This window comes from Temnothorax longispinosus, chromosome 4, assembly GCF_030848805.1.
Source record: "Temnothorax longispinosus isolate EJ_2023e chromosome 4, Tlon_JGU_v1, whole genome shotgun sequence".
Lineage (NCBI taxonomy): Eukaryota > Metazoa > Arthropoda > Insecta > Hymenoptera > Formicidae > Temnothorax > Temnothorax longispinosus.
This window is the reverse complement of record NC_092361.1, coordinates 13,615,551-13,631,484: the sequence shown is the minus strand read 5'-3', so window position 1 is coordinate 13,631,484 and position 15,934 is coordinate 13,615,551. Positions and strand designations below refer to the sequence as shown.

The following is a 15,934-nucleotide window of genomic DNA, read 5'->3' as shown; positions in this document are numbered from 1 at the left end:
GTCACGAAAACGGCTCGCCAGCCAGGATCGGCGTTTCCGGAATTTCCACGACTCCGCGGCATGCCCGGAAGGTCGACGGCACGCGAGATGCGGCGTCGAAGTCTCTCGCGCGGGAACAATTTTCGGTAACGATCGGCGAATGCGGGAGTCGATGAACGAATCCTATCCGAGTTCGATGGTAACGTTGAGATAAATTCCGTTTAAGGCGGGAAATAAATATCTTTGCCCGGATAGTAACGAGTGCGTAGCGCTCAAGACTGGATTACTGAGTATCGAGTTGTATCGAGCGAAATAAAACGATTGACATCAGCTCATTACAATTCAACGGCGTTATGAATGTTACATCACGATGTCGAGACGGCGTGACGCAACTGTTTTAAATAGGCTGACATTGCTGTAAGATTTTCGCCTGTATCGTCACTAATTCATATTTCAAAGCCCCACTCAATAATAAAGAGGAAAAGCAGCAAATTAATAGCCGAGTTTTTAACCCTAGCTCGCCGCCACACTTCGGTCCAGTGGACCGCTGAACGTTTTTCGGTTTTCTAGTTTTCACATAATAACACAATCTTCTAGTTTCCTTATAATATAAGTTCAGTTTAAACTCAAGTGAAGTTTCCTTGATATTATAATATCATAAACAATCTTATTCAGACTCTGCATTTCCAATTATTTCTACATTACCATTACAAGCTTGAAAATATTAATTAGACTGAAAGTGACAATGCAACAAAGTCGAGCGGTCTTACAAACCGGAGTGTGGCGAAATAAGGACTCGAAAATAAGTGTGGCTAACTAGGGTTAATAACAAGTTAATCGCACTCAATACATATAAGTTTAGATTTGCACAAATTCTAACAGCTGCTCCACGAATTGTAAGTTTTTAATCCTATTTCGTAATGTCGCTAAAACATAAAAGAGAGGCAACGTGATACGTGTGACTTAAACGAAAGAAACAGGAAAACAAGCTGCAGGTTGAATTCGCATTTTGCGTAGCTAAAAACAGTGCTTTAGAGTCTCCCTTGCTATGTGTTAGCGGACGTTCCTTGTTCAGCTTTTTTCAACCTATTCGCCTACCCTGCTCTCTCTCTCTTTTTCTCTGTTCCTCTTACTGAAAAGTACTCTACAAACGTGGAATTTTTACTACCTCCCCGCGGTGTAGATCCTGACGAGGGTTCGTACGACGTCGTATTAAAGAAGAGCGGCGTTTAAAGGCGAGCATGTCAGCGCGGAAAAGATGCTTCCACTCGGCCAGGAAAGCAGAGGGACATAATATGTCGCTAGTAAACCGTCCGCTCCATCACGAGAAAGCATAAAAACCCACCTCGCCAGATGCATCGGCATCTAATTACAGCGAATGCGCCGTGTCACATAAAATACGATCTATATCGTACGCGAGTATACTTTTTTTTTACCGCTACTTCAATATCAATCTAATTTTATAGTATCATATCACGTTCCCTCTTTCGTTATACCTATATATAAAAGTAATTTTAAATCGTTAATAGAGAATAAATTTGGTTATTCGTTTTTATTTGGAACTAATTTCGACGTCTCATTGCCAATCTCGATTTGCTATTATTCGCTCCGATGGTAATTCAAGCGCAGTGTTGCGACAAATGAATAATTAGCAATACATTGCACTTTCCGCGCTTTATTCAGTTTCTCTCGCGTCTAAAAATAAGCCGCGGAACGAGATCGGGTACGAAATATGTGAAATATACATCGCGGAATTCATTTTCCATTCCCGCTCGTTCGTCGGGAATATGTAAGGAGATGAGAAGCGCGTGTCTTTCGCGCGCGCGACCGAATATTTAATTACGCAAGTCACGGTTAATTAAATTCATCGTGATGAAGACGGACTATTCGCGGTTCGCGACGGTCGCGGCTTAATGCCGCGAGCTAGTTGTGGAATTTACGGTCTCATTATCGCGACGCATTCGTCTTCCTCCCGATCCGATGACGTGGTCGACGTTATCCAAGAATCTCGCACAGCCAGCAGCGGCTTAATGATGCGGATTCGCGACTACGCGTCGCCTCTCCTCGCGATCCCCACCCCGTGTCTCGGGTTCATCGGAGATTATGACTCGCGCAACACAAACGTGTCGGCAAGTCGTGTTCGTTCGGCGATGATTTTCAAACTCTCTTATTAAGCGGCAACGCCGAAGTCTCGGCCGAACAGAACGAACGTTCCTGGAAATGAACGACGATGATTTGCGCCCAAAGAAATAAAGCGAATCTCAGTTATCGCCTCTCGTGCTCCGAGATAAAAAGCACGATTTATATCTATCGTTAAAAAGACGTATAGGTGACACACGTGCGTCGAACGAGAGAAAAAGAGAGATTACGTTTCTTCGCGGAAAACAGACAATGGAATCGTTGCGGGTTTAATATTAAATGTAACCGATCTTGTGACGGGTTTTTTTATTCGTTCGATACGAAACGGCGTTCAAATGAGACGCTGAGAAAATTTTAACGATTACAGGTGCGCGCGATAAAAAATGCTGATTATTTATCGGCAATTAAACGAATTATCCGGTTTATTTATCCTCGTTTATCCTCCTATAATCGACATCTGGCACCGGTCCGGATAATAATCGTATCTGCAATCACGCACACTTGGCTACGCCAAGTCCGTCGTCACGTGTTTGAAAAGTACGGCGGTTTGTTTACGATTCGGCGTCGTCGTGGGTCATTATTTATGCGGCGCGTCGTATCGTCACGCTCGATTGAACGACGCGCGTTTAAATGTCCGGCTAGTAAACAAAACGAGAATGCATCGGCCTGCCGGAACTGTCACGTCGAATCTTCGAAGGCGCGCGCGTTTCGACAAAAAAAAATCGTAAAGACTCACCGTTCGGGAAAGTTTCGTCGAATTCGGCCGAGTCCCCGCGCACACGAGATGCAGGGAATCCTGAGACCGGGGGGATCTCTTCTTTCTTCTCCTCTCGAGGTCAAAATTTACTGCCCGCCTCGAAGCGGAGCCTTTCTTTCCGTCCCTTCTCTCACTGCACTGTCATTTACCGCGTACCGCGTCTCTCCCTCGCCTCTCTCGCCGTCGATCACCACACGGTACAGCCGGAGACGGAGATGCCTCCCGGAGAGTTCCGACGATGAAGAACGCAACTCACGGAAACTCAGCCGCTCGTCGGCGTCTTGTTCTCTCTCTCTCTCTCTCTCTCTCTCTCTCTCTGTCCACGACGTCTCTCGCTCGTGCCTCGCGCACACGGAAATCGATCGCAAGAGATCGCGGATCCCGCGTGAAGTTAGCCACGTTGGACGCGAGTCGTCGCGGCTGCGAGCGTGCTCCCTCGGGGCAGTCTTCTTCGCGCTTGGAGGTTAGGTTCAAGCATCTGGCGTCCTTTCTCGGGGCTTCTCGGTTCCCGGTCAAAACTGGCGTGTCGGACGGCACCAGGCTACCTCGCGCCTCGCGACGGAAAGGCGGAACGTGACGACGTTAACGCGACGAGAGACCGACGCCGCGCGTGACGACGGCGAGCGAAGTGCGACGTTGCTCGAATACTGGTCCGTCCGGAGCCCTCAGCACGGGAGGACCGGCGAAAAACTGCGCGAAAATCCAGCCATGCTGACTGCGCGACCGGCGTCAGACTGCCGCGAGAACGGAGCGGGGATTCAGTTGAGTGGCATCGCCCGGCTAGAGGGGTCGTCCGCCCCTCTCTCGCTTTCTCTCTCTTTCTCTCTCTCTCTTGCCGCTGCGTCGGCCGCCGCGGCGACCCTTTCCCCCCACCGCTCCGTTCCCCTACCGTGCTCTTCGCTCTTCCCTTCGGCTGTGTTCGCTCCCACTCGGCTGCCCGCCCGGCTTCCCCCGCCACTCGAGACTACTTCCGTGACTCCGAACTCCGAATACTCCGATCCCCACCGCTACGGTACGCGCGCGGTAGTGAAAGAGACGGAGAGAAAGAGAGAGAGATCCGTTGGTCGCGACGGTGGTAGTGGTAGTGCGCGATAGAGTGAAGTGCGAGAGGGACGAGGACGAGTGCGAGTGCGAGAACGAGAGCAGGTGACGAGCTTAGCGGGATGGAGACCGCGGCCGGTGTTACGACGGAGAGAACCGCGATGCGCGCGGTTGACCAGACGAAGATGGCGGCAGGTGAGTGGAAGCGCGCGAGCGAGAGCGAGAGAAACGTCGTCGTGGAAAAGGATAACGAACGCGCGCCCAGCAGCGGCGCGACAAAGAGCGTAGATACACGAGAGCGGAGAGGTGCTATACGCGCGAGACGCCGCTGGTCGGAACGGAGAGAAGAGGCTGAAGACTCCTCGTTGTCGCGCGATGAAGACTTACCGCGGCGTGATGCGTTGCGCGTCGGTTGAAGCGAGACGGCGCGATTAAGCGGAACGCGCGGCGCGCGCATGCGCCGCACGCGAGACTCGGCACGCGGTCGCGCCCAAACGCATCTCTCTCGCCTCTCTCTCGCGATCCTCATATTGATGTACTACGCTCTTGCACTCGCGGCGAGCCGATTGCGGCTGTCGCAAATGCGAGGGGAGCCGTGGGCGAGTCTCTGGACGGACGGACGGACGCGGGGCCCGAGATTGTCCTCTCGCGCGCTCCACGTATTATATGTCATGTAGAATCGCGTAGGTGAACTTATCGCGTATACGCGAACTTTACTCTCGAGGCTCGGCGAGCCTCTTTAGCTCGAGCTTACGTGCGCGCGTGATGTGGTATGCGGGTCGTCTGTGTACGCACGTGGACACGCTACTTACTCGCGCGACGGTTTAATTAGCGTAGAGGGGAATTGATTCCGTCAGTAACAGTTTTATCGATAGCGTAACGGCTCGCAAAATGCGTATCCAGAATTTTTGGGGGATTTTTTCAAGTTGCCTGTACACTGTTAAATATTTAAGGATGAAATTTAAATCAATACCTTTTGAGTTAAACATTTTGTTATTTTTAACCGTGTGTGTCAAAATTTATTAGGTATATTTTAACATAAAACCTTATTATTTTAAACTTCATTGATTTTGTTAAATTAACGATATACTGAAATGGAGCGGACTAATTTCGAGTTATAGACGATTTAATATAGGAATGGCGACTTATTTGAATAATTGAAATTAACTTAAATTAAGTATAATTTGACATTACGAATTTAACAGCGTACAGAATTATAATAAAAAATTTACTATTCTTGGAAAAATATATTCACATTTATACAACTAGTTAGATATGGATCGATGGATAGTGAAAGTGTAATGAGGATTAAAGGTTTATAAAGATGTAAATTCAGCGATACGTTTGTCGATGAATTTTGAGATACTTCTTTTTCAGTGGAAATTAGCGAATTAATAGCTTGGGCGCGATTTTTTCCCCGATACCTTGGCAAACTGTCTCGATAAAGCATCTAAAATTTATCGAACAATCTATATGTATTTCAAAGATAAACTTTCTCTTCCGTCTTCGACACCAAACATTTGATAATTAACTCTATAACGTAAACTCGCGGAAGCGCAAAGTTGATTTAACTTTTTCGACGATATGCCTTCAATTCAAAGTCTGATGAAATTTTCCTTATCAGCGATGTAATCATCCCGCAGGTTCAATGGTGCATTAGTTCTGATATGATATATCTGCCTTATATTTTGAGCGAGTTTTACTCATGCATTATTCCAACTGACCGAACCGTTTCGGAGATAGGAAGTGTGAGATAACTCCACGCCCATTATTCTCACGCGTCGATATACACCCTCTGTTAGCTCGGGGAATTATAATTCGCTCGATTACTCTATTTTTGTGCGTATATCGTTCGTCGGAAGGTAAAGTTTGCCGGAATGAAATTAAAAAAAAAAAAATAGTCCGCGCGCACGTATTCCTCGATTTTTATATAAGTTATACATATACAATACATGTATCAATGGGCGCTCTCAGCGGAGAAAATGGATGAACAGCAGTCGAATATGATTCCCAAATCCCCCCAATTCGAACGCCATTCAATTGACTTTCAACTGTGTGACGTTCCTGTGGGATACAATTCGATATGATTTTTTTTTCCAAGGCGCGGCGAACACAACAGAGAAATTCGCGAATGTATTTCTCAGTATTTTTAAGGCGAATCAGACCGGTATACAAATTCGAGCGTATAGCAAAAATGCCGATCTGTACTGCTAGGCGATGTAATTTCGTATGTCACGCGCTTATCCGTTCGGCTTTACGTTATCTCATGCAACACGAGGCAATTTAAAGTTTACGAACGATTGTCGCCGTCTTTCGCATCGATATTATGCCGATATCTCGCCTCGCAGCGAGCCGCGTGCTTTCACCGTGCTCCGAGGAGTACGGTGCTCTTTTTGGTATTCAAGCCGATAGTTGCAATCTCTTCCTCTCTCTCTCTTTCTTTCCCTTCCCGCATTTTCTCAAATTCTTCAACGGCGCAATTCCGTGTATACGTGGCTACGTGCGGGGCTACACGCTGCGAAATGAGTCTGCAAAAATGCTGAGCCGCGGGGTTAACTAATGAATTCTGGCACGGTTACACTAGCCGCGTCTCGGGCGCTCGGGCTTGCATTTCGAGGTCTTATCGTCGGCTGGAAATCAGCTCACCCGGCAGATGTTCGCTAAAACCTGGAGCTCTCGCGCCGTCTCTCGTCGTGCATCCGATACGTCTCCCGCTAGACTCTCCTCCAGTTCTCTCGGATCGCAGAAACGCCCGGCACGAGATGGCTAAGTGCGAGCATTTTATACCGGCGCGAGAGACTTCGTCGCTTTTCCCCCTCTCCCCCTCCTCCATCAGCTTCTTTCTTGCGCTTTACGGCGAACACGAGTTGCCGGATCTCAAATTGTGCTCCCGGGATTCGGATTATGTTCTTGAATTTCGGAGTATCAGGATGCCTGGCGCGAATCGTCGGTAAGAGATCATAGTAATACTTGAATTCATACGAAGGAAAAATGTTGGGAGAGAAAGAGGATTCGCACGGCGTCCTGGATATTACAGTTCATCGTTCTTCTCACGCGATCCTCCAACGTGTAAATATTTTCCTAACGTATATCTATATACTCTCAATATATCTTTATATTACATTGAATATAGAAAAAAAAACACTTGTGTCTCGTACTTGCGAAAAAGGCAGAAAATCATATTTACTGTATGTACAACTGCGTATAATCACTAAAGTTTATAGTTGCAATTATCGAATACTGAATTAACCTCGGAATTAACTTTTTCTTGTTTTTCTCTAACAAACTGCCGTGCGCTGCCGCGCCACGCCAATCTACGGTCGATTGATTTCAATTCATCTCTCCCTGCCTTAGAATATATTCTCGATTTTCTCTTCAGCTTCCGAGGTCTTTTATTATGCGAGCTAACGCTCGGTGTGAGATGGAATCCCATGCCGGCAGTTTCGCGAAAGTTAACAAGTTTTCAGCCGATTAGACTTTTAATCGTTATTACCTACTTTGCTGATGAGTGCTACGTTTATCGTCATGGCCAATTAAAATCACGATGCAGACATCGTTTTTCCCAATTGCTCTCTCTCCCCTCGTTTCTTCGAATTCCGTTTACTAAAAGAAAAGGCAGCGTTTCAATCGTTTTATGTAAGTTGGGGGCCCATTACCTGATGGCGCACGCCAAACTCTCTTAATATGAACACTATTCGGTAAGAATATCATTTTCCATCTTTATAAGCTCATATTGTTTCGCGAAACTTGAGTGAGAACACTTAACAGTATTGCTTTTGGTTTTAGTTGAATATATATTTCTGTTTGTAAAAAATACGAAATAATAAAAGTATGATTTTTAGTATTACCATCAGAAGTGAAACACGGTTAACTTTAAAGAAACGTTTTTGTCGATTGCAGAAACATTTTAATGATCTTGAATGAATAACGTAGCTGAGCATGGATTACACAAAGATATTCGTTGCGTTTTTAGAGCATGTCGAAATTGTTAACGTTTACGATGCCACTGAATACTGTTTAGTTGCTCGAGGAAAATTGTTTGCTGAAAACACGCAAGTATGTATTACACTTTTTCCTTTCTTGGAGTTTGCGAGAGGAAATGAAATTCCTCTTTATTCGCTCTTCAAGATATACAATCATGTTTCTCCGGGCGCGATAGTGGAAAAGGGAACTTACCACGTATATATTCCTCTCTGATTTCTGCATAAAAATTTAAGTAACGAATTTATTAAGAATTAAATATAAGATTTTTAAATTCTTTTCATATACTTCCACATAATTTATTATTGGACACATCTAAGGAGTTTTCTTTCGTTACATTGCAAACAGACTTGTTTATTAATTGAACTAAATTAAACTAAGTTGTAATAATAGAATAAATTCCAAGTAAGCGTTTCGAGTTATTACAATAAACAACAATGAAGAGAGCCTAAGATCCTGATGATATTATGAAAATGAATTTATCTCACGAAAGTTATCGTCATAAGAGTTCAGCAAAGAACTTCCTAAGTTCATTCGTCATTTCTTACGTTTTTTTTTTGCTTTCCGGTTGCGCGCGCGCGATGTGACATCGTACTTGGCAATCGGTAAAAAGTGGAAATGACACGTAGAGCTAGGATGAAATTCTGTCCCCGATAGATTCCGATGGTGTGCCAGAGACCGGTCCGCGATCGAGTCGTGTATATATAGGTCCGTATACCGGCGTCTGGACGGCTTTGTCAGTAGACAACTCCCTTGTCCTTCTGTTTGTCTTGTCTCTCTTGAGCTGACATTCCATGGCGCCTGGTACTCTGTGAGCATCTATCGGAAAGCGAAAGGCGCGCGCGAGAGACACGGTATGTGCAATGTCGACGTAGCGCCCCGCAGTGCCATGCCGTGCTTCATCGCAGATGAGTTCTCATCTTTTCCGTTTGCTGAGCTTCCTCGCGCAAGCGATTCAATTTTCCCTCTGCTTTGCTTCGAGTCGCGGATGTTTTCTAATAACATTGTAACTCTTGTAAAATTTGCAATTTTAATGGAATAGAATGCCAGAGATACCGTTGTGCTCTTATATTACGTGACTGTACTCCAACGTTAATATTATGTTCTTGTCGTATTCTTATATAAAACAACTTTTTTTTTCGGAAATTAGTGGTTTTTATATTTGAATGTTTCCCGACTGTTAAATATACATTGTTGATGCCTTTATTAAGGTGACAATGATCCGTTCCTATCAACTCGTTAATCGATACGTTTCACACCTGTTGTGGATACCGCAAATGTGTGATCAAACACAGGCACGGTAAGCTTTGACGCATCGAAGGACACTATAGGTGCTAATTAAATGCGCCCTTTAACGTGACGCAAGGTCCGTGAAGCGTCTCATACTGGATGAACACTTCGTAATATCGATCGATAGTTACGCGCTAGAATAAATGGGGGAGGGATACAAATACGATGCTTCGCCGGAATATCAAATGTGTACTGCAGATGTGTCACGTTTCATATACTATTACGTAATATAGCTTTAGCAATATAGCTTTCGCTTATATTCGCCTATATTCGCTTATATTAGTTGAACATTCGTGAATATGCGAAAGCTTGACGTTATCTGCTTATGCAATCGTTAGTACTATAAGGCAATGTTAATATGAATTAAAATGTTACTATAGTCTCTGGCTGCTCGAATTATATCTCACGATATACGTTATAATGCAATCTAAGATTAACGTTACTGATCAACTTAATACTTCTTCGCGCTAAGGGAGTTTCAAACCCTTGTTTGTTTGGAACCGAATCCTACATTCCCCTAAATTTATCGGCGATTCGTCCACCGAGAAACGGCTCGTTTTCATCGTCAGCGCCATTAATAATCGTTTGCCGGATCTTTCGCTGCGGGAGGAAGAGTGGTACGCACCGGGTCTAACATACAACGTTAGTTCTTCAATTTACGACTAGCGGGTTATGCTATCCCGCACCGGCTGAAACGTATTGTAGTCATTAAGCGCCGATCGATTAAGCACCGTCGCATGCGGATGTTTATATATCCTGCACGTAGGTGCACGCTTGCGTCTGATTTATCAACGGACTCGCGGCGCCCTCGTCTGAAAATTAACTGGTCGGTTGCAGCGAGATGAAAATGGAGTACGGTATAGTCTGTGTGTGCGCATCATATACATTATATATATATATATATATATATTGCACGCGGTTCGCGGACAGGACTAGAGAGTCCGTTAGCAATGTAACATTAGCTAATTATCTTAAACTGGCAGTTCTGGCGTTTCTGCAGCTTCCCCAATTCAGCCGTCGCTATCCGGTGATCGGGAAGCGGAGACAGATTATGTTAGTTAGCGTGCGATTTAATTAAGTCTCTCTGGCATTAGCGAAGATCAATGACAAGACAAGATATCGCGAAGTTTGGTTTGTTTCCAATTATGTTGACGAGACGTATATAACCTATTGATGACAGAACTTTTACGAATAGCTAGAACTTAATAAAAGCAACGGCAAATTAATTCGATAGAAGTATATTATTGCGAAAGTACCATATTATGATTTGCTTAATTTTTATCTTATTTAATAGACATCTACATTTTCAACAAAATAAGACCTGGTCACTTTCAAAATAAGTTTAATTATGCTTTAGTAATTATTTGAGCAACAATCTGAATAAATTCGATAGACTTAACTGTGTTAAATTAATACTTTTTTTTGCACAGAATGCTTGATATGATGCGTAAATAAAATGTAAGATATCTTCATGTGAGACGAAAGTCAATCCTTTTTCTAGCGAAAATAGCAAAAATTGGAAGATTATGGAGCTCTCGCAAAAAAACGCGATGCGTCTTATGTATGCCGATGCACCGGTTGCAAATTCTAGGTTGAGCTGCGAGATTCCTCGCCGGAGGACGGTAATCCGTAGACGTAGCTCCGGGTAGTCCCGCGAGCGACTGCGTCGATACGTCGCGGTAACGATTTCTATTACAAAACGGATTTCTCATGCATCACCGTGTCACATTGGTCTCCCGCCGGGCGTGCCGTAAGCTCCTTTCCGCGCGCGCTTCTTTCCGAGACTCTCGATCTCTCGTCTAGTGGCAGATAGACGCCGGCGACGCATCGCGTCTCCGTAGTGTATCGGTTTCGAGGCGTGACGAAAAATTGACGCGCTGCAGCGCGTGATCTCGAGAATAGAAAAAGGAGAGAGAGAAAGGAAGAGAAAGAGAGAGGAGAGGAGACGATCAGATCAAAACGTGAAACAGCTAAAGTGATTGCACGCCAACCACCTTTCTCCGACTTTACCTTCGTCCCTTTTCCCCACCCTTTTTTCTCCCTCACTCTTTTTCTCTCTCTCTCTCTCTCTCTCTCTCTCTGCATCCGTTCTGCCCTTCGTTCTTCGACGATGTGCGCGTCGTCGTGTCTCCGATATCGTACCGTAGTTCGATCGTAAATCAAAACGCAGCCCTGCCAGGAACGAAGGTACCAAACAAAATCCATAAATTTCCGCTCTACTGCGCCCGTGGTGGTTTCCGTCAGAAGTTCTCCAAGTTCCGAAAGTAGTATTTCTGGTGCCCGTGTTGCTCGCCGACCTCCGAGAACAGAGGTGTGCGTGTAAATAATCTAAAGAGACGAAGGGTTAAAGGTACACCAAAGAGATAGAGATTCGAGGGAACGGAGCTGAATTTATACTATGTCTCGAGCTATGTCTTATCGTGACAATCATCAGTGAGACAAGCAAGAACGACATTTATTAGAGAATCCAAGAGAATCCAAGAGAAACCAAGAGAAACGGAAGCTCGCGAATTATAGTAACATCAACGATCTGCGACTGTTGCATTTGTTGCCATAATCGTTGCAAAAAAATTTTAATTATTATTAAAAAACTATTATCTCAAGGGCAAATGAGATCTATCACGGGGTAATATTTTGCATATTCGCAAAAGATTGACAATTTTATAAAATAATGATGCAAGTTGAAAAGTTGCGTTTACCTCTTCTTATTTGTTTTATATTTATACAATATATACGTGTGAGGTTTACCAACAGATAAATATCTCATTTTTTGGACACGCACTTTTCGATTGCAGAAATTTAAGTTCTTCTTGTTATTCTTCGTATCGTAATTTGAAAATATAATTAAACGACGAAATTTCGTCTCTCACAAACAATGATATTTCTAAACGCAAAGTCGGGAACATATAAATAAGAAACGGATGACAAAGAACGCTGCCATTTATCGCGACTTTTAGAGAATCGGCGAAAGAGTGTGCACAGTAACTGCAGGCGACTCAGATTCAGCGCGAGGAAACAGCGGAAGCTGGGAATCAGATTCGCGAGCAGTTCCTGTTTCCTTCGTTGCGGAATAAGCTCGTTTATTTTCATAAAAAAGCACCGCGAGAGGTGATGCACTACGTTTTCCCTCGAATGATGCTTGAAACGAAGATTCGGATAAGAAATCGGGCTAATAGGGTATCAGTGGATGCTTCCGCGGCGCGGCGGCATTAAGGCGATTCCCCAGCTCTGAAACCTGAATGCTCTGTTCGCACGAGCCCCGCCACACGTACAACCATTTCCGCCTCACACCACCCAGCGGAGGATTTGTACCGCGTCGTTTCTCGCCGAAGACGAGGGTAATCGAACGACGTTTCCACCATCGAAAGCGATATTACCAGTAGTCTGTGATGCAGTGCCGGTCGTTCGAGGAATTGGCCATGGACGGTCGTTTTCCCGGAGCGTGCGAAATTAGGTCGGTCTACGCGCGTCCGTACGAAAGTCACGATGATCTGGGGCGGAACTGAATTGGCCGCGTTGTGACCGTGCTTTTTCTCCTTCTCTCTCTCTCTCTTTTCTCTTTCTCGTCGATATGCCACGAGTGTCCAATTTCTCGAGAATCAAGTGTGCAGAACTTCATAGAAATAGATATAGCTCTGCCCTCCCAAACTCTCGCCGGCGGCGCGGCGTTCGCAAAATGTAAACGGGGGATGCCAGAAATACCGGATTTCTAGATATATGGAATAACTGATTTCTGCTTATATACCGGATTTCTTTTATTAAGCGTATTATTGTTGCTAGAAACCGGAGACTTTTTATCGTTGAAGAAATAGGGCCATAGAAATACGCACGTCCGACGCAGGTCTAACATTACGGAAATTGATGGTCCAAGTTAGATCGTACAATATTCTAGCCTGCGCACACATATTATCTTAATTTGAAAAGTTTTTCAACGATTGCCCTATTCGTCGTTTATGGATATTCCAACTTACCAATCCAATTTCAAATCTAATTTATTTCGATTGTTTCAATGTCTCTCATTATAGCAGTTGTAATAATCACGTATATTTTTATGTATCGCAAAAATCGTGTTGGTCTTTCTTATAAAATATTATATGAGTGTTCACAAGTACAAGTTCACAATTACCATACAATACTTGAATTCTTTATTAGAATTATTTCAATAAATGTATTTTTGAGTTTAATTAGAATCGAAAAATTTAACATCAAAAAGTTATCGAGTCATAAGTAATTAAAATTAATTAATAGTATAAAATTTACGCATTTCAAAATTAATTGCACTTACACGGAGAAAATTTTATAGTAAATATTACTATGGTGTCGCACTAGCTGCGGACCATCGAAGAATTTTAAGTTAAATTACTATGTTTATGGTAAAAATTACGTTATTTAATCGTTTTTAAAACAATAATTATAGTATTTTAACTTGAAATTCCTCGATGGTCCGCAGCTAGTGCGACACCATAGTAATATTTACTATAAAATTTTCTCCGTGTATCGATATGCATATCGATATATCTTTGTTATTGACTTTCACAATTTATTCACTTTTATTTCTTAATTAATTTTGTCTTTTGAAATGTCTTACAGATAAAGTACATACAATTGTAATTAATTAGTATTAACAAATTTGATTACTAATAATTAATTTACTTACACGCAAATTACTTAATTTTCTTTTTATGAAGGTTTAAATAATTGATTAATTTCTTGATTTAAAAAGAGAATTACTAAATCTAAATTTGAAGAATAAACGCACCTCTGTTTTGATCAAAAAATAAAAAATAATTTATTATCTTTTTTATAAATTATTTATATATTTCGAGAAAAACTAAATTGTATGATTACAGTAAATCAGAATTAACCCTAGAAAGGTAATGTGGGGTAATACGTTGCCCCACGCGAAATTCAAATTACGCCCCTGACTTAGGAAGGTTAGTTTTCATACTGAGACCCTAACCATAATTCAGTTTAGTCATCCGGCAGTCGACCTCCGTCATTCAGCGAGTGCGTTAGATCCGTGCAGCAGCTGTGACCGAAAAAGAAAATCGTTTGGGGTAACGTAGTACCCCTACTTAACCGTTTATGTTCGACTTTTATCACAGTAAAATATATTTCAGATTTTTTGTGAAAATCGGTAACGAAAATTTATACAATTTATAGCACTCCCCGGAAAATTCTACCCCTGTTTCATATATAATTCTTTAAGATTCGGTCAATTATTTCACTTTCGCTGTTCTTGCACAGCAACTGATTAAAACTTTGTAAAGTTTTTGTGGAGTTAATTTTACTGTTTCTATATACTTTTATGACTTTTGACTACTTTTCAAATAAATAATAATCGACAGAATCTGTTTTACTTTTCATTTTTTGCGATTTTCCCATCCGACAGTTTTTCATCATTTCCTCTACTTCAGACGTTCAAAGAAATATGTTTTTTTTAAGAAACGAAAAAGTCGCTTACATGCCCTTGAAGGTTGTCTATTCGTCTTTCAAAATCCGTTGGATTTTTTAAAATCGGTGAATTTTATGAAAAACTACAGCATTTTTTATAAAAAAAAGTCATTTCAGCCCAATTTTTGGTTCTTTTTGTTTTTCGAAATTTTTTTACTGTTTTTTTTTACTACCGCAAATTGATGACTACTATCGTAGTTACACCCTATTAAAGAACAAACAAAATTATCTATTAAAAAGTTTTCTAACAACAAATAAAAACATTATATACACGCGGTACAAGTTTGGGGTAATTTAATACCCCGCTTGGCCTTTCACGTATGAAAAAATTCATATTACCTCTCTAGGGTTAAATACATTACCATATTTTGTGCGCTAATTTAATTTTATTCATTTTCATAAAAAATTACAATTTCTAATTATAATTAAAATTACACGATTTTATCTCTCTTGATAGAAATTTGGAAAAAAGATATAAGTAATAATCAATTAATCTATTTAAGAGTACTTTTTCCATCATGACGATAAATGTTATTCGCTAAATAAATTATATATTTAACATGATAGTAGCTAGCAAATCCATTTGTTGCAATTAATTTGCTGCGCAAGAAACAAAATATTTCAAATATATTTATTTATGTATTTTATAAATTAAATATTCAGCATACAGTAACGTTTTGCAAAATCACTATTATTTGCCCGATGAGTCTCGAGCAGAAAGGTAGCGGCGCGAGGCGTTCTGTGTGTGTCACGTTATTATCTTTCCAGACCATCGCAAAAAGTATTATGAGAGAACACGCGATCATTTTCTATGGACAGCTAGCGATCCTTGACACGCGCAATTGATTAATTCTCACAATTCGTAGATGTATCAACACGGCTACTAGTCGCGATAGATATACCGTGCAACTTATTTATTTAAAAAGAATTGAAGTTAAAATTGAAATGATAGGGAATTATGTGATATGATATTTACGGGAGATAGTTATTATTTTCTCGGCAATATTTGGACGCGAATATATATCTAGCGTCGCGAGATATTCAATTTCAATTCACCGAATTAAATATAATTCATTTATCTTCGTTTCGAAATAGGATACGAGTTGCCGGATCGAGAGATTTAAATAACGCCGTAATGGAAGCTGTTTATTAGTATATATATAATTAACTATATATACAAAAAGTAGAATATTCGATATGATATACGTTATTTTAGCGCGTTAAACATTGGTGGCACGTTCGGCGTTTGTTTTCTTTGCGGCGTACAGTACGGTGTACTTTGTAAACATAGTC

At 42.0% G+C, this 15,934-nt stretch overlaps 2 protein-coding genes across 5 annotated transcripts in view; one reads left to right on the top strand and one right to left on the bottom strand.

The window, feature by feature from the left end:
* The window catches only part of Sfl (N-deacetylase and N-sulfotransferase sfl), a 271,277-nt gene that overhangs the window by 106,991 nt on the left and 148,352 nt on the right, over positions 1 to 15,934 (bottom strand). Inside the window, exon 1 of one of the 3 annotated variants that reach the window (XM_071777020.1) lies at positions 2,855 to 3,586. The exons of the other annotated variants lie outside the window; for them this stretch is intronic. The gene's annotated coding sequence lies outside the window, so the exon portion shown is untranslated. Of the gene's footprint in view, positions 1 to 2,854; positions 3,587 to 15,934 lie in introns of those variants that run through there. 3 annotated transcript variants of the gene reach the window in all.
* LOC139812310 (uncharacterized) overlaps positions 3,711 to 15,934 on the top strand; it is a 162,716-nt gene continuing 150,492 nt past the window's right edge. Inside the window, exon 1 of one of the 2 annotated variants that reach the window (XR_011731848.1) lies at positions 3,711 to 4,111. Coding sequence is in view for 1 of the 2 variants with exons in the window: in XM_071777026.1 (XP_071633127.1) it covers positions 4,039 to 4,111 (73 nt within the window). In the remaining variant the exon portion in view is untranslated. The remainder of the gene's footprint in view (positions 4,112 to 15,934) is intronic. The other variant, XM_071777026.1, reaches the window with a different exon arrangement.